This window comes from Rhinatrema bivittatum, chromosome 2, assembly GCF_901001135.1.
Source record: "Rhinatrema bivittatum chromosome 2, aRhiBiv1.1, whole genome shotgun sequence".
In the NCBI taxonomy this organism is placed as follows: Eukaryota; Metazoa; Chordata; class Amphibia; order Gymnophiona; family Rhinatrematidae; genus Rhinatrema; species Rhinatrema bivittatum.
Window position 1 is genome coordinate 123,522,644 of NC_042616.1, and position 26,772 is coordinate 123,549,415.

The 26,772-nt window shown below is 42.8% G+C and overlaps 1 protein-coding gene across 1 annotated transcript in view; it reads left to right on the forward strand.

The window, feature by feature from the left end:
* Nucleotides 1-26,772, forward strand: part of NRP1 (neuropilin 1) — a 487,056-nt gene that overhangs the window by 256,321 nt on the left and 203,963 nt on the right. The window contains 3 exon segments of the mRNA XM_029587037.1: nucleotides 36-54; nucleotides 234-415; nucleotides 18,947-19,174. Of these exon segments, the coding sequence (XP_029442897.1) occupies nucleotides 36-54; nucleotides 234-415; nucleotides 18,947-19,174 (429 nt within the window).

Sequence of the window (26,772 nt, forward strand, 5' to 3'; positions counted from 1 at the left end):
CAGCTTTATTTTTTTAACATCTATCCCTCTAAAAGGATCTTTATTGTATTTCTGGTACTTGTTAGTCTGGTGCATGAGAAATGCAGGTTTTAAACCCCTAACGATAATTTGTTTAAGCGGGCTTCACTGCAGCTCTGTAATCGCAACTATGCTGCTGGCTTCTGAAATAATCAAATCAGAAGAGCTTCTTCCCTGAAAGCTAATTCTTGCTTTTCTTTCTATTTATCCACCAGGTACGATTACGTGGAAGTGATTGATGGGAACAATGTACATGGACGGTTGGCAGGAAAATACTGTGGAAAGATTGCTCCTTCTCCTCTGGTGTCCACAGGACAATATTTTTTTATCAGATTCGTCTCTGATTATGAAACTCATGGAGCAGGATTCTCCATCCGCTATGAAGTTTTCAAGACAGGTTAGTGAAACAGTTTATTGCTAAGTATCTTATGATCCAGGTTCACATCTCACAGAGAAGGTACTCATCAGAAGACTAAACTTTCAAGTACAAGAATTTGAGTTTGGAGAAAGATTGACTTGTTAGTCCATAATGTGTGATCCAAAGTCCCTGAAGAGTTCAGAAAACCATGATGATAACAAAAATTCATCTTTACAATAGTCAAACAATCCTAAATGTTTAAGACCCAAACACTTATCTAGGAGAGGATGTCAAGTAACTAATATTATCAAACATTATGGGATAATTAAATACAATTGTAGTAGTTTATTCTAGTATCTGTTAATCCAGGGGAAACTGGTAGTCTTTGAAGGATATGACCAACAAAAGGGTAGTATATAAGTTTTAAAAACCACAGAGGTCCCTATTTGAGATGGCATCCTACAAACACTTCACAATAATGATGAAGTGAGCTAAACTGTAATCAACAATGGACACTAATGAAAACATTTCTATTCATAGAGGTCAAAATTCTGGCCACTTAGCCGCATAAGTAAGTACTGATAAGTAAGTACTTATCCGGCTAAGTGGCAGTGACTAAATATCTGGCTGCGTTTATCCGGCTAAGTTGTAGGCGGAAAATGGGAATTTCAGGAAGGAGCTACTTATCCGGTTAACATAGCTAGATAAGTAAGCGATATTCAAACTTATCCAGCTATGTTAACAGGATAAGTCAGACCTGTTCAATAGCAGGTCTAAAGTTAGCCGGATAAGACTTATCCAGCTAATTAGCTATTTATTCGGGGATATTCAGCAGCATAGCCGATGCTATGTGTGTCCTTGTCCACCAGCGACTGGAGGGCATCTTGCTGCTTTTGAGGAAGCTGCTCAACCACCCTCTGCATTTGCTTCAGCAGGTCCCACATGTATTAGCCCATGAAGACCTAGTAGGAGGCTATGTGAGTATTGACTATAGCCGCTGGAAAACTTTCCTCTCAAAATGTTCAAGGGTCTGGACTCCTTCCCTGAAGTACTGAGGAATGAGTCCTAGTCCTCTTGGCCTCAGGGCCAGTACTTCCATTAGGCAAACTAGGCAGTCACTAGAGTGCCAAAATATGAGGTGTGAGAAAATATTGCTAGTGTGAGTCATAGAAGGGCGCTGTTCCAGATCTAATTCTGCTAAAGAAAGGAGCACTGTGCTAGAGCCACTGCCACCATTAGGATGGAGTGCTGTGCTGTAGCTGCCACCATTAGGTAAGTTGGAAAGGGGGTGCATGACCAAAAGGTTTGCCTAGGGTGCCAAATACTCTTGCACTGACCCTACTTGGTCTTCTCGAGAGCACATTTGACCACCATAGATTAGTGTGGCAGCTGTCTCTTGTGGAATCCAGGATCCTTCTTGATGAGATAAATTGTATCTGTTTTCTTGTTAATGGGAGCCACAGAGAGGGGGATCTCCCAAATCCTTCTCTGTACCTCCTGAAGGATTTTATGTATTAGGACTGTCATGACTTCCTAAAGGTTTCCATGAACTGAAGGATGTCCAGCATTTTGTTTCTGGTCTCATCCTTGCCTGGGGAAGCTTATTCCCTTGAGGAACCAGAGATCCCCAAGATGGCAGCAGGCATCGACCCCAATCCCTCTTCAGGAATTGGCATCGTACCTGGCACCGGCATGGTCAGCTTCAGGGGGCTCTTGGAAGACACCAGACCATTCCCGTTCCCATATAGGGCATCAATGGAGAGCAATGCCAATGCTTCTTCAGCTTCCTTTGATGCTTGGCATTGGAACTCCTTGATGCTGGTGTCAAAGACACATGCCTTCTTTGAATGTGAAGAGCCAGTTGATGGTTTGTCTCTGAGTTTCCTGATGGCTACTGGCACTGAGGTAACCAATGGGTCTCCCAATCCTGATAATGCTACTTCCAAGGTCCCTCGATGTCGATGTGATGTCTGAGGCATAAGATATATCTATTATGGGGTCCGTGATAGACATAGTCCTGGCACACTGGGCTTAAATGGAACAGAAACTCTGTTCTAATTTCACAAATCTTAGAATCAAAACCATGTATAAAACTTTCTGCAGTGAGTATACCAGAGGAAGAACAATGTTCAGATTGAAATCCTGAAATATGAGATATTACACCGAAAAGCTGCTTGGCCTATTGCTAGTCTTGGCAAGAATATTTTTATAATAGTTCCTTTTTGTCTGCTTTACTGGCAATGAATGATGCCTGATTCATCTTCACTTAGCTTAACTTTCCTCCATTTCTTTTCAAGGTGACATATTTACCTTTTTTAGAGTTCTCAGGCCTGAGTGATATCATAGTGAGTTGTCACTGTCCTTATGAGTGCAGTAACCAACAGGGGCTACCTGATTGAAAGCCTTCCTCAAATTACGATTCCAGTCTCAGATTTTCTCCTCCAGAGGAAGGGCAGGGAATTTTGGTGAGAATTCAGTAGCCTGTACTAATTTGTCAAGATCAAGATCTTTAGTCCTTTTTTACAGGGATTTTGATCTTAGGTGGTGTATATAAAACCACCTGGGACAAAGAAAAAATATGCTAGGCCTACCATACACGTCACTAAGACCACATCAGATATTACAAAACACATGCTAGGCCTACCATACACGTCACTAAGACCACTACAGATATTACAAAACACAGCTGCTAGAATCTTAACCGGCAAAAGCAAAAGAGACCACATCACAGAAACCCTGGCAGAATTACACTGGCTACCCATTGAACAAAGAATTCAGTACAAAACTCTATGCACCATACATAAATTAATACACAATGAAAAAGCAGACTGGCTGAACACAGCCCTTCATGTACAAGTCCCAAATAGGAACCTGAGATCAGCCAACAAAGCACTCCTCACAATTCCATCAGTCAAAACAGCTAGACTCACACAAGTAAGAGAAAGAGCTCTATCCTTGGCAGGACCCAAACTTTGGAACACCATGCCCACAGAGTTGAGACTACAAAGCAACAGCAAAACCTTTAGAAAAAATCTAAAAACCTGGCTCTTTAAACTAGCGTACAAAAAAGAGAAAGGAGAATAGCACTTAAGGTAAAGCAGGTACAAGCAATTGAACAACAAACACATAACCAAAATCAATATGTGTGTAATTTTAATCAGATCAAGTTTCATTCTTTTAAACCTCAGCAAAAGGGTGAAAGTACAATGATAAAGGTAATCTAGTAACCTAAACTGTTACAATCTAAATTGGAAATGACTCATTATACTTACCAATTAATTTCATTTACTAACTATGTTACCGACCCTTAAATGGCACCCATGTAACCTAAGATACGTTAGCTTTATTTTTATGTGCCTTATTGTAAACCGTTGTGACGGTTCCCACCAAATGACGGTATAGAAAAATGTTAAATAAATAAATAAATAATAAATAATCATGAAGTGATCGGTCCAAGTAAAAGGAACATATTTGACGGAATCCATCTGGAGGTTGATTCTTTCTGAGGAAAAAATTTGATCCAATGTGTGGCCAATTTTATGGATAGGTAGGCTTACCTAGTGAGTTAAGAATATATCTGACATGACTGGAAGAAACAGGATTCCATGACATTATCAAGCTCATTAGCATTTAAGTTTAAATTTCCCTATAAGATGAAATGAGAACTCCACAAAGAACATTCATTAACCAATTAATTAAATCTTATAATTGCCAACTATTTGCTGGTGGTGGTTGATAAATTAGTAATATATTGAACTTGGTAGCCTTGTGCAATTGCAGAAAAAGGAATTCTGTGGCCAAGTTTAACTTAATTGAAAACTCCTTAATGGGAAAAGCACTAAGAAAAATAATTACTACTCCTCCCTCCTTATGCTTAGGCCTATCTTTGTGATGAAAGCTATAATTGGGAGGGCAGGATTGTTTTAGACAGCATAAGTCTCCAGGCTTTAACCAAGTTTCAGTTTTAAATAAAAGATGGAGTTCAAGAGATAATATAAGGTGGTCTATTAATAATGGAGGGCACATTAAGTACAGCACATCTAAGCAGAGAGGGAAAAGCAACTTGGTGAGTATACATCTTCTGAAAAGAAAAAGAAAGCATCATTTCCTGGAGAGTGGGTAGTCTACGAGGCAGAAAGATTTTCAGTGTGAAAACTGGCTAAGTACTTGCTTTTCCCCAAACTAAAAGGAATTTGACAAGAATAGGACATTGAGTAAATGAAAAACAAAACATAACTCATAAATCAGAAAAAGATAAGATAAAATAATGTAAACTTGACCATAACATCAAGAGGAGACACGATAAGCCAAAATGTTGATGCTCCCTAGTCGTGCTCCTTCAGTGCACAGAACCTCCGGCATCAGGGCGGGTCTAGCGAGAGGAGCTGAGAACACTACGTCATCAGGTGGGTGGGGCTAATCGTCGCACTTCAGGAAATGAAGAGCGTGAAACTATATTTCAGACACAAACCTGCAATACAATCCCTGTGACAAATGGATCAATCCTTTTAGCTGGATTCCACAGAATTCGCTACCTGGGCATAAGTTTTCAGGAAAAATTTGTGTGCACTAAATAGCAGGTGTAACTTGTGCAGGGTAGTTTTGCTGGGATAATTTTCAAATGCTCATAAGTCCGCTTTGAAAACTGGTGTATCTTATGCATGTTTTCCCTGACTTTCCTGTACAGGTTGTTTGAAAAGTACCCTCCTATCCTAAATGGAGAGTAAACGAATATTTAGGTGCATGCTAATCAGCATAATGAGATAGAGGTGAATGCATAATAAGTATGCTAAAGTTATCATTATGTTTAATTAATCATGCGCTAATTTATTCACTACAAAATTTTAGCAGACATGGCAGAAACACTTTATACACCAAAGGCCGGATTTTTAAAACCCGAAATGGGCAGAAACGCGCGTGGGGATTTTCAAACGCCCGCGGCCATACGCGTATCTGTCCCATATGTGCAGAAGAACAGGTTTGGCAAAAAGGGGCGGGCTGGGGCGAGGTCTGGGCAGGGCATGAGAAGGGCGTGGGTGGGCCGGGACAGCGCCATTAGGCACTGTCTCGCTAAAGCACACACCGACAGTCAACCAGCGCGCACAACCTGCTACTTTTCAGAGAGCAGGTAAGTTTTAAAACAAAGGGGAAAAAAAGTTATTTAGGGGTTGGGGCGGATAGGGGAAAAGGGAAGCAGGTTAGGTAGGTGGTTTAGGAAGTTCCCTCCCAGTCCACTCCTTTATTGGAGCGGACTGGGAGGGAACAGTGAAAAGGCCTAATCCGTTGCCGCGCGCATAATGTCAAATTGCCCCCCCCCCCCATACGCTCGCTGCTATAAAATCAGGTGCACATGTGCGTGCAGACGGAGGATTTTATAAGAGACGAACGTTATAAAATCGGCGCGTCCGTGTGCGAGCGCCAGGAACCGTGCACGGGTCTTAAATGCACATACTATAAAATTCACAAGCAGTTTGTTTGGGGGAGAAACATTTTGACTGCTTTAACAGGAAATGATGATGTAAGTGAATGGTGAGAGAGAGAGAGAAGGTAAGGAAAAAGAGGAGGAGGGAGGAGAGGGATAAACAGCAGAATGTAGTCATATACTTCAATTTTCTAGGACAATCTGCTTCTCAAAGCAATGTCACTCGTCATCTCCTTCTATAATGTTAGTCCTACATTGCATTGGCCCTGTCTAACTCATCGGGCCGTGGTTGAGTGCAAGAAGGGGTCAACGGCCAGACCTCGGCTGGAAGAAAGGGAGACTAGTGGCAGGTTGGGAGGTCAGAGGGCAGCGGATGACAAGTTGAGTGATCCTTGCACACAGCAAGATCTTGAGTGCATGAAGAAATGGGGGAAAAAGAGATGAAAACATGGAAGGGAGGGGAGGCAACCTCCCCAGGTTTCATAACCATCTCTCTCCTTATCCACCCTCAATGACCTCTGAGGAAAGGGGACTGTGGAAGAAACAGTAACTGGCCCCAGGTCTTTGAAAAAAAACCTCTTAGTGTATTTGATTCCTATAGCACATCTCATAATACACTCTGATGTATTTTTTCATTAGGGGGGTAAATGTCTAACTGCCCTCATGGACTTTGTACTAGTTACCAAAAGGAAAGTATGTTCATATTTTCACTTTGAAAATTTATCCCAGAAAAACTAGCCGCACACATTTATAGCTGCTAATTTGTATGGGCAGTTTTCTCCGACATGTGCATGCTTTTGAAAACTCAAAAGTATGTGCATAAGAGTAAGCCCCTCTCCCCAGGAACACCTTTTCCCATTGCAGGGAGAGGTACGCATGCAGTGGCACTAGGCAAGAAAGTTACCCGCACACAGGGCTGGCAATTTTCTAAAAGTCCATTGCATGGGAAAAGCACTGTTTTAGCAATGAAAATTGTTTTTAAAAATTACACTTGATATATCCACATTTTTCACAAAGAATTATTATTTTGAAAAATATACATTATTTTATCAGGTAAAATAAGTAAGAATATAAGAAATTGCCATACTGGGTCAGACCAAGGGTCCATCAAGCCCAGCATCCTGTTTCCAACAGTGGCCAAACCAGGCTACAAGTACTGGCAAGTACCCAAAAACTAAATCTACCCATGTTACTGTTGCTAGTAATAGCAGTGGCTATTTTCTATTTCTAAGGCAACTTGATTAATAGTAGTTAATGGATTTCTCCTCCATGAACTTATGCACTAACCACATCATCTGGCAACAAATTTCAGAGCTTAATTGTGCGTTGAGTGAAAAAATAATTTTCTCCCATTAGTTTTAAATGAGCTACTTGCTAACTTCATGCAGTGCCTCCTACTCCTTCAATTATCCAAAAGAGTAAATAACCAATTCACATTTAACCGTGCTAGACCTCTCATGATTGTAAAGACCTCTATCATATCCCTCCTCAGCCGTCTCTTCTCCAAGCTGAACAGCCCTAACCTCTTTAGCCTTTCCTCATAAAGGAGCTTTTCCATCCCCTTTATCATTATGGTTGCCTTCTCTGTACCTTCTCCATCGCAATTATATCTTTTTGAGATGTGGTGAGAATTGTACACAGTATTCAAGGTGCGGTCTCACCATGGAGCGATACGGAGGCATTATGACATTTTCCGTAAATAGCTTATGAAGCAAGCCTAAGCATCTTCATGCACATGTAAAATAAAAGCAAGCAATAACCAAATCATGTTATATGCAAGTGGGCCTGATGCAATAAAGGGGATCTACCATTTTGTATTTATAATAAAAAAAAATGCTTGATGGTCAATTCGCCACTGACTGCTTTGGACTCCCAAAAGGCACGTAGCTTCCAAACGTCTGATTTTCCAAAATACCAACTGTCATGAAAAGCTACATTTGATCAATGTTTTTTTCAAACTCTCAAAACGTTATCTTCAAGAACCCAAATAAAGATATTTAAAGTGAACCGGAGGCAGATCCTCCTTATATTTATTTCTGCCTCCATTCACACCAGAACTGTTTGTTTACCCCATATAGAAATACAACTTTTCCTTGCAGTCCCGAGCTCCCTAGCCTGACTGTCTCTAACCTAGCTCAGAGCAGAAGTAAATCCATCCATCATTCCTCTTGTCTGCATAGCTCCCATTATTTCTGGTGGGAAGAAAAATGTAGAGGTCAATATTCAAAGGCTTTGTCTGGGTAACTTTTGAAGTCACCCAGACAGAAACTGGGATTTCAGAATTCCACACCCCCCCCCCCCCACCCCCCATGCTAACTGGCTACATTTTGCCCGGATAATTTGTTTATCCACACAAAATTTACCTGGATAGAAAGAGATGGTAATGGAGGTGCCCCGGAGATGGAGCTAAACTGTAGTCAGTGAGCACTGATATTTAGCACTACCCAACTGAAGTTAACTAGTAGGGATGTGAATCGTTTTTTGACGATTTAAAATATCGTCCGATATATTTTAAATCGTCAAAAATCGTTAGGGCCACGATACAATACCAATTCCCCCGATTTATTGTCAAAAAATCGTAAATCGGGGGAAGGGGGAGGGCAGGAAAACCGGCACACTAAAACCCCCTAAAACCCACCCCCGACCCTTTAAATTGAACCCCCCCAAATGCCTTAAATTACCTGGGGGTCCAGCGGTGGTCCGGAACGGCAGCGGTCCGGAACGGCCTCCTGCAATTGAATCGTGTTGTCTTCAGCCGGCGCCATTTTTCAAAATGGCGGAGGCCATAGACCAACACGATTCGACTGCAGGAGGTCGTTCCGGACCCCCACTGGACTTTTGGCAAGTCTTGTGGGGGTCAGGAGGCCCCCCCCCAAGCTGGCCAAAAGTCCCTGGGGGTCCAGCGGGGGTCCGGAAAACGATCTCCTGCCGCGAATCGTTTTCCGTACGGAAAATGGCGCCGGCAGGAGATCGACTGCAGGAGGTCATTCAGTGGGGGTCCGGAACCCTGGCTGAACGACCTCCTGCAGTCGATCTCCTGCCGGCGCCATTTTCCGTACGGAAAACGATTCGCGGCAGGAGATCGTTTTCCGGACCCCCGCTGGACCCCAGGGACTTTTGGCCAGCTTGGGGGGGCCTCCTGACCCCCACAAGACTTGCCAAAAGTCCAGCGGGGGTCCGGAACGACCTCCTGCAGTCGAATTGGGTTGGTCTATGGCCGCCGCCATTTTGCGCCACCATTTTGAAAAATGGCGCCGGCTGAAGACAACACGATTCAATTTCAGGAGGCTGTTCCGGACCGCTGCCGTTCCGGACTGCCGCTGGACCCCCAGGTAATTTAAGGCATTTGGGGGGGGGTTCGGGAGGGTGGGGGATTTAATTTAAAGGGTCGGGGGTGGGTTTTAGGGGGTTTTAGTGTGCCGGCTCACGATTTTCACGATTTTCACATACTTTAAACACCCAAACGGCAACAATACGATTCCCTCCCCCTCCCAGCCGAAATCGATCGTTAAGACGATCGAGGACACGATTCACATCTCTATTAACTAGGGAAATTTGGTCAGCAAAATACTAGCCCTAAAGTTACTCAGATATTATTTAGCTGGGTCTATTCAGCGGCACACTTATCCATCTAAGTGCTGCGGAGGATCAAGGTAATGGTACCCAGGTAATTTTTCTTGCACATTGGACCACTTTCTCATAATTTTACGTGTTCACTCCCCCGCCCCCCCCCCCCCATGGAAAATCATGGGAGCTATTCTGCGCCTTTTCTGATTCATTGAAATAGCATCTGAAAAAGTCACATTTTAGTACTGCTTTTAAAGCGACAGCACCTCAGTAACTGCAACAGATTGCAACATATTTCAATTAAAAAAAATTCTCACAATTTCATTTGCAAATGGTATAAACGGTACCATTAATCCTGTATGTTACTTTTCTGTGAAAGCATAGGAAACAAAAGTCTCTCCACTGCTGCACTTCTCCTGGCGTGGTGGAATTATCATCATACTATACTCATGGCCTCAAGTTCCTCACATCCATCACATCCATAACTTAAGAACATAGAACATAAGAACTGCCATGCTGGGTCAGACCAAAGTACATTGAGGGCCAGCATCATCTCCAACAGTACAGGTACAAGTGTCCAATCCAGGACACTTGTACCTGGAAGATCCCATAGTGGATCTAAATGCTGTTACTCACTCCCAGGGATAGCAATAGTTTTATTTTATTCTACCTGACTAATAATGTGTTATGGACTTTTCCACCAAGAACTTATCATAACCTCTTTTCAAACCCCTCTATACTACTCTATGATAGAGTGCTGAGTGAAAAAAAATACTTTCTATGATCTGTTTTGAATCTGCTGGTTGTTAGTTTCACAGAGTATCCCCTTGTTTTAGTATTATTTACCCATTTCACCCCAATAAATGATTTTATAAACTTTTATCATGTCCTCTCAGCTGTCTCTTTTCCAAACTAAAGATCCCTAACCTGCGTAGCCTCTCTTCAAAGGAGAGATGTTCCATCCTCTTTATCATTTTTATCTTTCTCTGCACTACTCAAAGTGAGGTGCACCATGGCTTGATTACAGAGGCAATATAATATTTTCTGTTTTATTCTCCATTCCTAGCATTCTATTTGCTTGTTTGACCACCGCTGCACACTGAGAAAAGGATTTGAAAGTATTGTTCACAAGGACTCCAAGGTTTTTTTCCTGGGTAGTGATTCCCACTACAGAACCCAGCATCATGTACCTGTAGTTGGGATTATTTTTCCTTATGTGCATCAGTTTGTACTTTTCCAGTCTCCTGGTATTACACGGTCCTTCTGCAGTTCCTCACAGTCTGCTGCTATTTTAACAACTTTGAATAATTTTGTGTCATCTGCAAATTTGATCACCTCACTCATCATTCCCTTTTCCAGATCATTTATAAATATGTTAAACAGCACAGGTTGCAGTACTGATCCCTATAATATTCCACTAATAAGAACATAAGAACATAGATATGCCATACTGGGTCACACCAAGGGTCCATCAAGCCTAGTATCCTGTTTCCAACTATGGCCAATCCAGGCTATAAGTACCTGGCAAGTACCCAAACATTAGATAGATCATAAGCTACTATTGCTTATTAATTGTGCATTTAGTCTCATGCAGGATCTTTATCCTGTTGGACTCTATGCCATCCCAGATATAAAGCGCCACCCCGCCCGCCTCCAAGATGCTCCTCTATGTCATTGTGATATAATTTGTACCCAGTATAGCAGTATCCCATTGGTTATCTTCTTTCCACCATGTCTCTGAGATGCCAATTAAGTCTATGTCATCATTCACTGCTATACATTCTAATTCTCCCATCTTACTTCTTAGACTTCTGGCATTAGCATACAAACATTTCAAAGTGTGATTTTTGTTTGTATTTACATTCTGCTTTTCAGTTGACAGGGATAAATTGGAATCTTTTAGCTCAGGAGAGTTTGTAATTATAGACACTTGGACTATCACCAATCTCCATTTGGAAAACTGACCAATTAGTCCTACCCTCTGCTTCTGGCCTTTTAACTAGTCCCCAGTCTACAATATAACTCTGCCTCCTACTCCTACTTTCCTGCTTTCAATTGCAGCAGCATGACCTGTAGGGTTTGTACTATTCAAGTTTATTGTAGTATGCACACAAATCTGTGAAAAGCAAAGGTCAGTCCTCATATAGCAACTACCCATTTACAACTCCCACACCCTGGAGGTCAACCTTTTTTCCTAAACCGTCCCCAATCCAAAACACTGACCATGTGTAAGCCTCTCTCCAGATAGGCCAGTTTTTAGAGAGATCACCTTGATGTTGTCACTGGTAACAACACAAGTTCTTTTATTGGTGGGGAATAATCTAAAGTTTCAGGATCTTCTGTTACAGAAACTTCCTAATACAACTTCAACACAATAGCAATTCAGCACACAATAAGGATGTACATTCACTGTACCAATGCTGTTTAATCTTTCTCTGGCCCCCTTTCTCTTCTTCCCATAGTCAAAAGTAAAGCAAACACTAAAGGTGCACATTATCCCATAATCCCCCTCCCATAATCCAAAAGGAAAGAAACAACACCCCCCGCCCCCATTTCAAAATAAAAGAGAAAGTAAAAGATATAAGGAATGAAAGAAGCCCCTTCTCCTGCCCATCAAACCCTATTCAACCAAGCCCCTTAAGACCCCCTAGGTCCGTCCCCCCCAACTTCTCCCTACCCCAGCTCTTACCCCATCAAAGATCCATCGCTCCTGTCCCCATCCTGAGGCTTTGCCAATGCCCTGATTCTGCTGTACAACAAAAACGTGCTGGCCCTTGGATTGACCAGCGACCATTTTGCTAATGGGAAGAGGAGCAGGAGTACCAGGGGATGGCTCCTGCATCTGGAAGCCCCCTGGTAAGGGCTGGAGTGAGGACAATGTCCATGGGCTGTTCCTGGGGGCGGAAAGGGGCTTTCATTGAAGCAGGCTCAGTGGATGATCGGGGGTGGGGGGGCCAGAACTTGGACCCAGCCTCGAACTTAAAAAAAAAAAAATTCAAACCATGATTTGGTAAGGGCTGGGCCGAGAAGAGATCCACGGGATGAGAGTGGGCATCCTGCAGTGGTTAGGGAGGGAAAACATGCCCCCCCACCAGTTGCTGACAGACTGGCACCACCAAGGGCATTATATATGTAACCTCTGGCATAAAAACCTCCCTAAGGAGCCCCAGGGTCAACTTTAATTTCAACAGGCTTAAGGCATTCAACTTCACATACAATTCTTAAATCCCTCTCAAAGTTCCAGGATTCCCTGTCAGGGGAAAAGACTTCTTTTCAAGGCCCTGAGAATGGTTAAGACAGTCTTTGAATATAGCATTAATAATTATGCTGGAAGCTGACTGTGGTTTCCCACTTAACTTCACTGACACTTCATGATGGAATAGTGAAAATAATTATTCACATCTCCTCATGCATTCTAATCCATTTATAGGTTTAGTTTTTCAATAAATCCTTGATTTTTGTATTGCTTAATGCATCTTTTAATACATTCCTGCCCCTTGGCCAATTATAAAGGTAGTTTTGGAGCTCCCTCACAATTTCAGGATTCAGGTTTCTGTAATTTAGTTTAGACAGTACACTTTTAAGTCCCATAAAGCATACCCTTATCCAGATGAATAGACTTCCAAGTCTAAGCTCCTCACTGTCCTTGTTGATATCTGAAAGGCATCTCTCCTTTCTTCTTTTCACTATCTAGGCGATAACATGGTGGTTAACATTGGGTGAATGCCACTGTTCTTCTCCAAATCCACCTTCTCCCCCTCTAAGGAATAAATGAGGACTCGTTCCTTCAGTAACCTCTGGAAGGTTATTGAGTCTCTTCGAATGAGAAACTTTTACTCTCATTTGAGGATTATATTTTCTGAGTGCCTGGGTCCCAAAGGGAACTCAAATGAATGGTAAAAATAAAATCATTTTCCAAAAATAACCCAAAATGAGGAAAGATGGGATAACGGCTGGATTCTCTAAGAGGGCAAATGGAATCTTGACTTCTATTTCATATCCAAGGTGGGGATTTTTTTTCCAAGAAACCCAAAACAAACAAAGGAGCAAGCAGAGTAGCATGCTTCCTCTAAAAAGTAACTCTTAATCCATGCCTCAAAATGGCACCTTGGATAGGCAAAAACTCCATCATTTCAGTCTCCCACATGGTGGAACTATAAACCTACTAAACCTACTCTTTTCTCTCCCCACTTAATAGATTGGTATATTCCTTTGGTAAAAATAAATAAATAAATAAGGCTTCTTTAGTAGACATTCTCTACATATATATGGATGAAGAGGGTCCCAATAGAAGATTAGATTCATTTCAAGAAAAATCAACAGTTGGGGCTCTATAGTTAGTGCACTTTAGTTTTTCTCTCGTTCTTAGGTATTGCTATAGAATTTTCCTTATTAGTTCACAGGTTTATGGGTAAAACTCACAACGTGCGGATTTTATAGTCTTTGGGGTTCATTTCACCAGATATATTTGAAGGGTCAGAGCTACCTTTTAAGGGGCAAAATGGGCACCCCCATCACACTATATTTCTTGAAGCCGTACCTTGCTTCTCTGTCAGGATGCACAGGTTCCACCAAAGGATGCTGCGGAGTACAACCATGCAAGGGGAGAGCATGATTATTAGTTTATTAGTTTATGAATATGTATACATTGATTGCATTTGATTGTATTTTATTGTAAACCGCTCTGGCCAGATCTGGCATCTGATGAATGGTATATAAGAAATGAGAAAGAAAGAAAGAAAATAGTATGGAGGTTAGCAACGTCCAACTATAGAAATATGGAGAAAAAAAGGTGGGGGGGGGAGGGGACCCAAGAGCTGAGGTCTAGGTTGGGAAGAGTTACCGGTCTTATGGATGACAGTCTGCCTTTGCATACAGACACATATCATGACCTGCTGCTGCCAGAATCCCTGGCTCTTGGAGCTGATTGTTCATGAGCATGGAACCTACTGAGCAGTGGTGGACTCTGAGGAACGGCATCTCTCCAAGGCGAAGGGGAGCTCTGAGTACTTTCTGATGTTCATCTCTCACAAATTTGATGAGGGATCTTAAAATCTGCAACCTCCTTATCTGCTATCCTACCTCTTGATCTGGAGCCAACCTGCTTGCTGAGTGGAGTTGGCAAACTATAGCATGACTCCATTGGCACTGATTCTTTGCAAGATCTCTCTGAAACTGTGCAGGACGGCTGTACCATGCTGTTCTCTATATGTCAGATTTAATATGTAGAAAGGTAGAGATGTGTAAAAAAAATATAAGGCCTTATAATTTCATCAAGTTTTACCTCTTATTCGAAAGAACTGAATCTTTAAAAAATACTTTTAAGACATGTTGAGGTGTCCCCCTACACGAAGTGTAGATTTTTCTCCTATTAGATTTAATATGTGCCAGTCAAATATTGCTCAAATATCAGTACTTTTAATTTTAATTTTATTTATTTATTACCTTTTCTATAATTTTATTTTATTCTTTTTTATTTTATTACCCTTTCCAATGTAAACCACTTTGACAAAAACAAATTTTATAAAGTGGTATATAAATTATTTTAAATAAATAAATTAAATAAATAATCAAATTTTGATCAAACATTTGAGGCACGGTTGCAGTATTAGTCTCCTGTTCCTCACACATGACAAATAAGTAAGCAACATGTTGAGCCTGCTGATTCTTGTGAGAAGTCACTAAAGATCTCAACACTTCATGTTGTTTCTCTAAATAAACTTGCTATCATGGGTCACATCTCATTCTAGATCCAACAACTGCTGCAAATTCTGGTAAGAAGTTGATTGCCTTACAGGAACCTCTCTGTCTAGGGCATTGCCTATATTTTAGTCTGACTCAGATGAAGCAAGAGAGGAAAGGTCCATTTCAGCCTCTTAATATGGTGGTTGTAGTGTTGTGTCGTCCTCCCTTTGTAACCCCAAGTCCATCCCTAGGGTAGAGTGAATCAGGGCAACCATTTGGGCTCCAAGCATTGGGGGTCCCAGCACATTGGTAAGCAGGTACTTCTCAACCAGTCTATCACCCACCCAGCCCACTCGCAGCAGCTGTATTGCAATAGTGGAGGCCTCTTCGCCCCTCCTCCAACAAAGCTGTTGTCCCTCTAACCCTGCCTTCTCCCCAGTGTGATTCTCTGCTCCCCCCCCCCTCCCTCCTATTGACAGGAGGAGAGTAGCGGCTCTTAGCTGTGTCTGTCTCCGCATCTGTTGACTTCGAGCTGAAATCTAAAATGTGCCGGGCCACATGGTCTCACAGGATCTCCTGGCACCACACATTCATACTTCAAGGTGAAGCCAGCAGATGAAAATGCAGTCACACTGCTCTCTTCCTACTGGCAAAAAGAAGCAGAAGAGGGTCATGTTGGGGGGGGGGGGGAGAGGGATGAGGAAAAGGGCAGGGGAAGTTGTTGCTTATACCTCAGCATAGCAAGCATTTAACTAAATGCAAATGTTAAGATTGCCCCCACAGGCTGATTTACCCTGGGACCTGCACCTCTATCTGTGGTGTGAGGAACGGTGAGTGCCTTGCAGGGAATAGGTCTTGTGCAACAGATTAAGGACACCTAGGGAGTGAAGGAAGTGATCAGAAAATATGGGAAATCCCATCATGAACCTCAATAATGTCTTCTGTGGCATCTTCTGACTTGGTAAATCAGTGTAATATGATAAGACAGTGGCGTACCTAAAGTATTTGGCACCCAGGGTGGATACTTCCTTTGGCACCCCCCTCCCCAGGATTCACTTCTCAGTCCCTCCTTCCCCCATTCACTTCTCCCATCCCTCCTCCCCCTCTCACTTCTCTGCCCCTGCTCCCCGCCCAGTGATCTCCAGTTCCCCTCTTCCTCACACAGGCTCTCTCTCTCTCTCACACATACACACCTCTCTCACACATACACACCCCTTCACACAGCTCCCTCTCTCACACACAAACATGCACCCTCACTCCCATACACACGCACCCACCCACAGACTCTTAACACATTCATTGACACAAACACACTCTCTCACTTCTTACCCCACTTCCCATCAGAAGCACAGCAGTAGCTTCCTCCTTCAGCCACCGCAACAGATGGGGAACTCTTCATTTTTCTTGAGGCAGCACAGGGGCTGGCACGGCTCTACTTCCTGCACCTGCGGTGAGGAGGGTGGGGGACAGCGCTGTTGCTTTTCTTCCCTCATCGGGCTATGACTGCATGACCTTTCCTTCTTCCCGCCCGCGCGGACCCGCCACTTCCTCTTCCGGGCCGCGGGGGGAGGGGGGGGGCGGGAAGAAGAAAAGGTTATGCAGTTGCCGGCTCCTGACCCATGGCACTCTAGGCGGCCGCCCAGTGCTCCCACTGCTCACGGCCTGGAGGCCTCCCCCTTCTTCTAGTGCAAGCGGGATGGGCTCCGCTCATGGATTTGAGATTTGTAGTGGGGAAAGGGAGGAAATTGGATCCCAGGTCTGTGGGAGTGTGTCCTTTTTTTGTGTCTCTTTTTGTGCATGTCATTATTTTAGTAAACACGAGTTAAAGTGGAATTGATTGGTCACGTGCGTTATTTTTGAAAAATTACCTGCAGTAACCTTCCAGAATAGTATATAGGCCCATGGATGTCACGTCAATGCTATTTACAGTAGCATGAATGTGATTCTATGTCTGCGGTTTTGTAACATTGTCAGTGATCCAAAGTATTCCCCATTGAGCTATGGGAAATGTGAGACTAACCCTTCCACTGAGGCCTCTCGTTTCCTTGAGATGAAAGCTAGGCTTGTAGGCCTTCCTCTCCTTTCTGTACCTAGTGAGTTGATTTCTGGTAGCCTTTGGAGTATCAGTATCTCTCTGGTCCCTAGATACTGAGGCTTGCCTGTAGTCCTAGATACTGCAAGCAGTGGGCTTTTTTTTTTTTTTTTTTTTGAAATGATGAAGCCCCTGCAGCCCTACTCATTCTCTCAGGAAATGGGATCGGTATCCATTTCTTCTGCCTTTCGCATTATGTGCTAGAACAGAAGGTGTGGTGTGTGATGATTCCTCTTATAAAGACTCAGTATATGGCGATCTGCTGAAATGTGTTAATTATTTCATGAGAAGCTCGGTGCCAGCCTCAACACTTGAGACTGAGATCTTCTTAACTACTTCTTTTTAGTTCTCCTGATTGTCCAAAAATCCTTACAGTTCTTTTCATAGAAGGTGCTTAATTAGCCTCTGCTGTGTGGAAACATACTTTTTCTGCATTTTCCTGTATATGTTTTTTCTTGTCTTCATTTCCCTTCACATTTTCTGCTTTAAAACTGAAGTGAGCTGTGTGTGCCCTATTTTACTAGTGCTGGCTTTTACTGGACTCATGTTGGTGGGGATATCCCCATTGACTACTCTGGAGCTAGGGCAGATAAATATTTCGGAGTGTTTGCAAATGAAGTGGAGTGGGAACTGAAGTGTGTGCGGGTAGGCAGTTTTGACTTTTTGCCCTTAGACATCATGGCCCATGTATGTTCAATGTGGATTCCCCATCTTTTTCTATAGGGGGGGCCGTTGTCACCAGAACAACATGTCATGACTGATACAGAGAAGTGAAGCAATGAATGCATTCCATGACTCGGAGCTGGATGGCCCCAAAGTGCCTCATTAAACATTAAATTTTGCCCTGTCCGTGCTCCTGCACAGCCTCTCGTTCTAGCTTTGAATAGCAAACAATTTTATTCGCCAGCCTGCTTGAATATCTGTTTGCCTCAGCCTGTTTTCCAACTCCTAAAGGCGTGAATCAGCCACTTAGTGCAGCAGACCCTGCTTTCCTATGTTATGAGTAATTGAATCACTGACATGTCTAGCTACAGCTTGATAAATCTTGAAATAGCATAAAAATACTGCATGCGTGCGCTTGACGTGTTGAGGCAGACTCCATGTGAAGTAGTGATCAGGTGACCTGACATTTTTATGATTAAATAACTTGTCCTTTCAGTCCCATTTATTCCAGCCAGTGACAATTTTCAGAACTCAAAACTGTATCCCAGTTGCTAGTTTCGGGGGAAGGTTAGTGTGTCAGCATTGATATTGGGTTTCTGCTAGCGCTGCTGCCCATAATCACGCAGTTTACCCTGCCTACACTAACAGCAGCACTTTTACTGCTGCACCTGTGTCAACACTACTCAGAGTGAGTCCCTCACCCCCGGGCACATGTACGAATTGCCTTTCACATTTAGTTTGTCAAAAAGGCATAGGTCACATCTGGCAGAGTTACTGAGTCACTGGTCTAGGAATCTAAAACCACTGCACTGAATTCAAATCTGCCAGCAGTCTATAGCACTTCACCAATAAAAAGGCTGTCATCCTGGAAATGCAAAGACTTAAGCTTGAAGGGACTATAATTATTTCTCTGGGGCTCTGTCAAGAATTCTACAACTTACACTTTTATTGTTCCCACATGACTTCATATTTGTCATATATTTTTACAGCAAATGCACATTTTCAAATTGCCCTGTAGAACTGGAGGTAATGGAATAGATGTGAATTAGATCCCTTTACATGCTAACAGTTGCTATGTAAAGCAGCTGGATGAATGTTTTATGCAGAGATTATGCTTTTTGTTTTTGTCTTTGTCATGTAGGACCTGAGTGTTCCAGAAACTTTACTGCACCCACTGGCGTGATCAAGTCTCCAGGGTTCCCTGAGAAATACCCCAATGGCCTGGAATGTACTTACATTATCTTTGCACCCAAGATGCTGGAGATCATACTGGAGTTTGAAAGCTTTGATCTAGAACCAGACTCTAATCCTCCAGGCGGAGTGTTCTGTCGCTATGACCGATTGGAGATTTGGGATGGATTCCCTGGAGGTAAGAGGAATAGCCTATAAGAAATGGGCTTGTATTTCCCTGTTGAGTGTGTTAAAAATACCTAACACCATGCTGCAATTAATCAGATCATCAAAGCACCATCCTGCATTCTTTTCACAGAGCAAAGAAAACATGAGGAGGACAATGGGAATAAACAAAGTACAATCCTCTAGCACAGCGTGGTACACAAAAGTCCCACTGATTATACCAGTGGCTCTTGGTCCTGAAAGAACTTTTCATAGAGCAAAGCCCAGCAACAGAGGGACAGCGGGTAAATTCAGTCCCATGTTCAGTGCTTAGCTCTGCAGCAGTTCCACTCACAAACTGTGACCACCCCGGGCTCGGGATTAAAAAGGACAGAATAGTGAATAAAAAAACATGAAACCACTATTCCGTTGCACATAAAGGGTGCTGCACATAACCATTGCTGACAGCTCCGTAGCAGCATGAAAGGGGGAAACAGGGAGGACCACCCCAGTATCGTGGGACATTTTCATAGTGATACCAGTTGAGAAATGGAATAAAGAAAATATTCAATGTATACTTTTATGCAGCCCTTGCTCTTTTCAGCATGAGACTGCACTACCCTCATTTCATATGAACTGGATTCTTGTATGTTGCTTGTTACAGGAATCAAAGTCCTCCTACAGCAAAAACCTTGATGGCTCTCAGTCAATTTGTTATTAACTGGGATCAGTAGGTATCAAGCATGTATACAAGGCCTGATAGTGCCACCCTAGGCACCCGTTTGTAAAGTACTATCCAGCTGGAGCTCTTTCTTGTGTAGTTAGGATGGTCATGTATGAAGTCATTTCTCTGATGACCTTGACTCAGAAAATTATACATTCTAAGCTTCATATGCCATTATTACTGCACCGTAGCTGTATAAATGAAATTGAGCATAAAATAGCAGAATATCACAAAGCAAGCATACTTATTGTTCAGCAGCAATCATGCCTGTAACTGCTTTCATTTCAACCAGTGGGTTTCCAGCTATTTCACTGGAGGTAACGTGATCCTGTGACCAAAGGCATATATGGCTAGGAGATTGTAAGGCTTAACTTTTACAAAGTGATTTTTGTCATCACAGGTTTATAGTACCTGTCTGACAGGGATATCAAATATCGTGGAATTTAAAGGCTGAGTTTGAGCTTATTTGCTGGCAAATCACAGAGAGCTTGGCAGTATTAGGAGTCATACAAGAAACGATATGCAACCAACAAACTGGGAATGTAACATGCAGCAGCGTTCTTTACTTATGGCACGAGTACTTGGGAAACAATGTCTTTTTCCAGATGGTAGTGAAGACAAACATTTCTCTGTTCTTTTTGCAAAATAGTTTTTTCTGCATTTTAGAATATTTTTACTCAGATGATATATAGCAAGAGAAGGATTAAGAAAATGATAATAAATCTAGAACCGTGGCAACATTTCATTACAACAGAAAATATGCTTTTATTTATAAAATAGAGGGTGTACCTTTACCTTTCTATCTATATTTATCTCTGAAAGATTGATTATTATTAAGTGGTCTATTCAGTAATGGAGTTAAATGGAAGATTACTTAAAGAGTTTGCCAACTTGTCTACATTTAATCCAGTCCTTGGAAATACCATATGGGGAGAGAATGATATTATAAAACTTGTCTAGCCTATGGGCTGAGAAATCCTGAAATCAGGGTGGCTAGCAAGATAAGGACTCAGCTATGCCCAAGTTATAGAGCAGAAACGCAATCATGGCTTCATAACCTTCATTAAATTGCTATTAGTTAATTTTTTGGGCAGAAAAAGGGTACTGGCAGTTTCCTTCTGCTCCTTTGGCTTGCAGGTCACCATGTGGTGCTTCCCCTCCTATGTGGTGTACTACAAGGCTCCATCTTGCCAACCACACTTGCCTCCACTTGTCAAACAAATTAGAGATTTCTAGATCCCCTTTCATTCCTACATAAAAGATATTCAGCTACTGTGCCCCCTGGGCTCAGACCCTGACCAGCCAAAACAAAGGGAGTGGAGGAGTAGCCTAGTGGTTAGAGTAGTGGGCTACCAACCCATGAAGCCATGGTTCAAAACCCATTGCCTCTCCTAGTGACCTGGAGCAAGTCACTTTGCCCACCATTGCCTCACATACAAAATAGAGATTATAAACCGTCTGGGAATAGGGAATAAACCTACAGTACCTGAATGTAATCCACGTTGAAGTGCTGAAAAGTGGAATGTTCTGTAATTAAATAAGCAAATGATTTAAGATGATCTCAGACTGGCTGCTTCTTGTAAGTAAAGTTAAATCCGCAAAAGATGTAAGTGCTATGAATCAGATAGACTGGCCATACCCATATCCATTATAAAGTAACTGTAGAAGGTGCTACTGTGCCCTTCAGCCACCAAGTCCAAAGCCTAGGTTTCTAATTGAATTTCAAACTCACCACTGAGGCTCAAATATTATCTGTCACAAAGTCAGCTTTTTAACAACTACAGAAACTCAGGACTAGTTGCAATAGTCCTGACTGGGTAAACTCCAGTCAGGATTATTGCAACTCCTTCCACCTTGATCTCCCCCAAAAAAACCTAAATCACTACCTGCAGGTCATTCAAAACACAGCAGCGCATTGCCTCCTCAACACTAGCAAGTTCAACTGGGTCACTCCACGCTTAAAAACCTTACACTAGCTCCCTTTCCCTTATTGCAACAATTTCAAACTTCTGGTCTTGGCTTTCAAGACACTCAAGGGCTTGGCACTGCTCTACTTAGATAACTTGACTCTCCTGTACACTCCCTCCCACCCACTGGTCACATTGCCACACTCTAGTCTGGTAGTACTAGCCCCCAAAGAAATACGACTCTCCAGCATGAGAAAAAAAGACCTTTTTAGATTTGACACCCCCACCCCCCTCTGGAACTTGCTACCACTGGCTTGCCATGATCTACTGACCTTCAGGAAGAAACTAAAGACATGGCTATTTATTGAAGTGTTTAGACCATATATATATTTGATTATTTATTTTAAAAATATGTAATCCTCGCCCTCCAACGTTCAGGGCTGGGTAGCTGAATCATCTTGGATGTTCTTCTCCACTGAACCATGCTTACTCTACAACGTTTTGCTGCCCAAATTGTGTTTCTGATCTCAGCCCACATGGTATGTTAGGCTGCTCCTACAATCCCTTTCCCCTGGCACTGTCCATACAGCCTAAAAGCTACTCCCCTTCCCACCCCCAATCTCCTATTTATAAAGCTTCACCCCCTGGTTCTCCTACCTCACCCATCCCCCAATTTGTGTGGGACTGGGTGAGGGTAGGAGAATATTGACATATTGTTGAAATATGTCTATGATTTTAAATTATCTTGCTGTTTTCGATGTCTACTGCTCATTGCTAAATGGTTGCTATCACTTGTGGCTGTGTCGTATGCTCATTGTAACCCTCCCATCTCAATTATGAAATTTTTCACCAATTTACATTACTGCCTATTAATGGCCTATCCATCTGTAACACTCTTCCAAACTCAATTACTGGAAGAACGTGAAGCAAATAAATGAGATGATGATGAGTCTTCATGCTCATCTATCCAGATATTGTCTCTTATTCATCTTCCCCTTCTAGTTCGTGTGGCTCGGGCATCATAGACCCAGTTCTTAGCCAGGGCCCATGGACCAGGACATCCTAATCCTGTAATCCTGGGCTCTACATCTGACCAAGAGGTGATGCTGTTGGACAATGACTGGTAATCCTTGCCTCCTCTAGGGGCTGTGAATTCTGCCCCCACACTATCCTCACCACTAGCTGATCTGGGGAGTGAAGATCTGGCCCAGGAACTGAAGCCAGGTCCTCCGCACGAAAGTCCTTAGCACTGGCCATAAGAACATAAAAACATGCCATACTGGTCAGACCAAGGGTCCATCAAGCCCAGCATCCTGTTTCCAACAGTGGCCAATCCAGGCCTAAGAACCTGGCAAGTGCCCCAAAACTAAGTCTATTCCATGTTACCATTGCTAATGGCAGTGGCTATTCTCTAGGTGAACTTAATAGCAGGTAATGGACTTCTCCTCCAAGAACTTATCCAATCCTTTTGTTAAACACATCTATACTAACTGCACTAACCACATCTCTGGCAACAAATTCCAGAGTTTAATTGTGCGTTGAGTAAAAAAGAACTTTCTCCGATTAGTTTTAAAATGTGCCACATGCTAACTTCATAGAGTTGCCCCCTAGTCTTTCTATTATCCGAAAGAGTAAATAACCTATTCACAATTCTAAACCACTCATTTTGAAGCCTGTGATCAAAGATATAATATTTTAAATGCACAATTGTAAGACAATCCTACTTTTGAATGCAGTGAAAATGATTTTTCTATGTCTCTTTCTCCTTCTGGGCTTCAGTTTCTTGCTGCACCTCTCAGAAACTATCATGTTGATGATGAGATGAGGCTCAAGGCCAAGGCTTCATTTACTGTAGCTAGCAGTTTTTGGTACCTATAGTCCACACAACTGCAGTGTTTCCTCAAGAACCACATCAGTCTTCCAGATTTCAGTGCAAGCATACCCTTAATCTAGCCAGCAAGTGTCATTGTAAACAAGGAGACAAATGCCAGGTCTACAAATGCCATCTCCAGAAATGCTTCCCCACGCAGGAAGTATTTTTGGCTATTTATGACAATAGTCAGTTTCATAACTGAATGCCAGTATAAGCTTCATTTTGTCATGATGCACTTCTCAAAAGTTTCTAGCCTTCAGGCCTCAGCCTCATATTTATAGAACCCCCCATTTCATTTCATTTCATGTATTACAACTTTCTAACTCGCTTGTAAAGTACGTTACCCAAGTGATGGTAGAAAATCTAAAACAATTATAAACTTTAAATTGTGCACAGTTATAGCACAGATGTTCCATTCAAGCAGAAACATCTAACAGCGAGATGATTTGTGCAATGGATGGTCATCCCTCTAAAATTGTCCTTTAAAGCAATACTTCACATGTTGAAATGCTTCTCATAGAGCAAATAATCACGGTCACTAGTCTCCTGTGATTTTGCAGCTGTGGAAAGGGCCGCAAAATTTGGCCTTTGCCATGGATTTGGCCAAGTCCGGCCAGATTGCTGCAGGAGACCAGCGATCTTCTAAAAAAAAAAAATGCAATGGTGGCAGTGGACAGCCACTCCTCTCTCTTGCTTTTCTCCTGCCCGCCTGCTCAAAAGAGCATCACTGGTGCAGTGTGAGAGGTGCAACTTTCACTTCTGCACTTTCACCCCCACCCCAGATATCCTTACTTACCTGTTCATGAAGTTAAACAGGAGGAAGAGACAGGTGGCCTTGCAGCACCTCTACTGCCCTCCTCCTCCTCCTCCTCTGCTGCTGGGAGTGAGCATTGCACTTTCAACCATGTGGCCATGTGGCCTAAAGCAGGGGAGGAGAGGAAGGAGGCACCAGAGGCATTGTAAGGCCACCCATCTCCTCCTACTGTTTAACTTCATGAGCAGGTGAGTGGGGGGATCCAGGGGCACAGAGGGAGTTACCTGTGATCATGGGGGGGAGGGGGAGAAATGGAAAGACTTGGGGATGATGGGATTGGGGGAAATGAAGTGAATCTACTAGGGATTGGGAAGAGAGAGAGGGGCAGAATGAACTGGGAATGGGAGGGAAGAGAGGGAGAGACGGAGTGACTAAGGATGGGGTCGAGGGAGGGAGGAACAGAGTGAACTGAGGATGGGAGGGAGTAAACTGACTGGGGGATTGGGGGTGGAGGTAGGGAGGGACAGAGTGGGAAGATAGGGAGGGATCCTATTAGGGGGGAGGAGAGGGAGGGAAAGAGCGAACTGGAAATGAGGGTGAGGAAGGGAGTGAAGTGAGGACTGTGGGGGGAAGGGAGCTGGTGAACACTGGGAGGGAGAGAGGGATGGGATGAAGGTAGGAGTGTACCAGGGTGAATGAGGGATTCATGGGGGGAAGGGAGTGAACCAAGTTTTATGAGGGGTTCCTGGAGGGTGGAGTGAACAAGAATGAGTGATGTAATCAGGTGGAGGAGAGGAAATTAAAGAGAGTGAGGGATCAAAGGGCTTTGGAAGGGGGGATAAGGGAAAGAGGGGGATAGAGATGTGATTTGGGGGCTGTGACTTCCTTCCCCATTCTTTTCCAATCTTCCCTCCTCCTCCTCCTCCTCCTCCCCTAGTCCACCCTCTTTCCTCTTCTCTTCCCAATCCTAGTCTTCCCACCTTTTCCAACCCCATTCCCAATACTTCCCTTGCTTCCCCCTTCACGTCTCTGATTCTCCCTCCGCCATCCCAACTCCTGACCTCTTTTCTCCCTGACCTTCTTCCTTCCTTCCTTCCTTCCTTCCCTTTCCTTATCCTCCCTGAATCTCCCATCCTCTTTTTCTCCTTCTTCCCTTCTTCATCCCTTATCTCTTTACCCCTCCTGCCTAAGATTCCTTCTTCGTTTCCCTCGTCTGCGATCTCCTCTCTTCCTATTCCCAGATCCCTTACCATGCTTCCTCCCCAGCCCCAATCACTAAGATCCTGTTTTCTATAGTTACCAAATTAACTGGACACACAGAAATGTCAGAAAACGAGTTTATTTTTATAAAGTTAAAAAAATTGCTGTTTAAATAGCAAATATATGCAAAATTATACAAATTTGTTACATAATTGCCATGGAATGTTGAAAAATCTGTCACAGAATTTCCCAACTCTTGCCACAGAGCCTTGAAAATTCGGCCACAGCAAATCGAGGGCTCTGTTTATAATACTAAAACTATAGTACTAGACAGGCACCCTTTCAAAAAAGAAAAATTGTAAATGAAAAGTTATTTTATTCTTAATTCAGGATCTGTTGCTCGTCTTAATTTAAGAGCTAATGCATGCTCAGGAACTCCCTGTCATCCTATAGCTGATAAGATCCATAGGAGGTCAGAGAGGATCTGGGAGCACGGAATCTGGGTCTGGTTTACATATTATGTAGACTTTAACTGCTATGCTATTTCCGTACTATATTTTAACAGCGTACACTCTTGGAGAAGAATTTCATCCTAGTCAGATGATGAGGTGCTACTTTAAACTCCAAATGTGAATGAAACCTCAGTCAACAAACAAGTCCACCACCACAATGCCAATATTTTTCTAAAGAGGTGATTTATTGAATAAAGAAAATCTCTGAGTCAACACAAAGAACAATTAACAATGTGACTTAGCAGCATCGCAATTCCACCCACATTTCAACACTACTGTTGGCCTGCTTTCTTGGGGAGCAGGACCGCGGCATCTGATAAATCAGTTTTATATATTTAGAAATGTCTGGCTGACCCTGGCTTCCAGACTACAATGAACTGTCTCCTCAATATGCCTGCCAAAACCAGAAGCACAACGCCTACAGGACTGAGATGGGATATTTGTTTTCATTAATGTTTGAGAGATTTTGAAGATAGCCTTTAAGGAAACAGAAAAAGTAAAAATGGAGGTTTCTTTGCACAAATTCCAATTGGCAAATTCATGACTTTCAAACTTCTGTAAAAAAAAAAAAAACAAACAACAAAGGGGAGCCAGAACATAACCCACTAATAACAAAGAAGCTAATGATATTCTATACAAAATATTAATAAAAAGGGTTAACT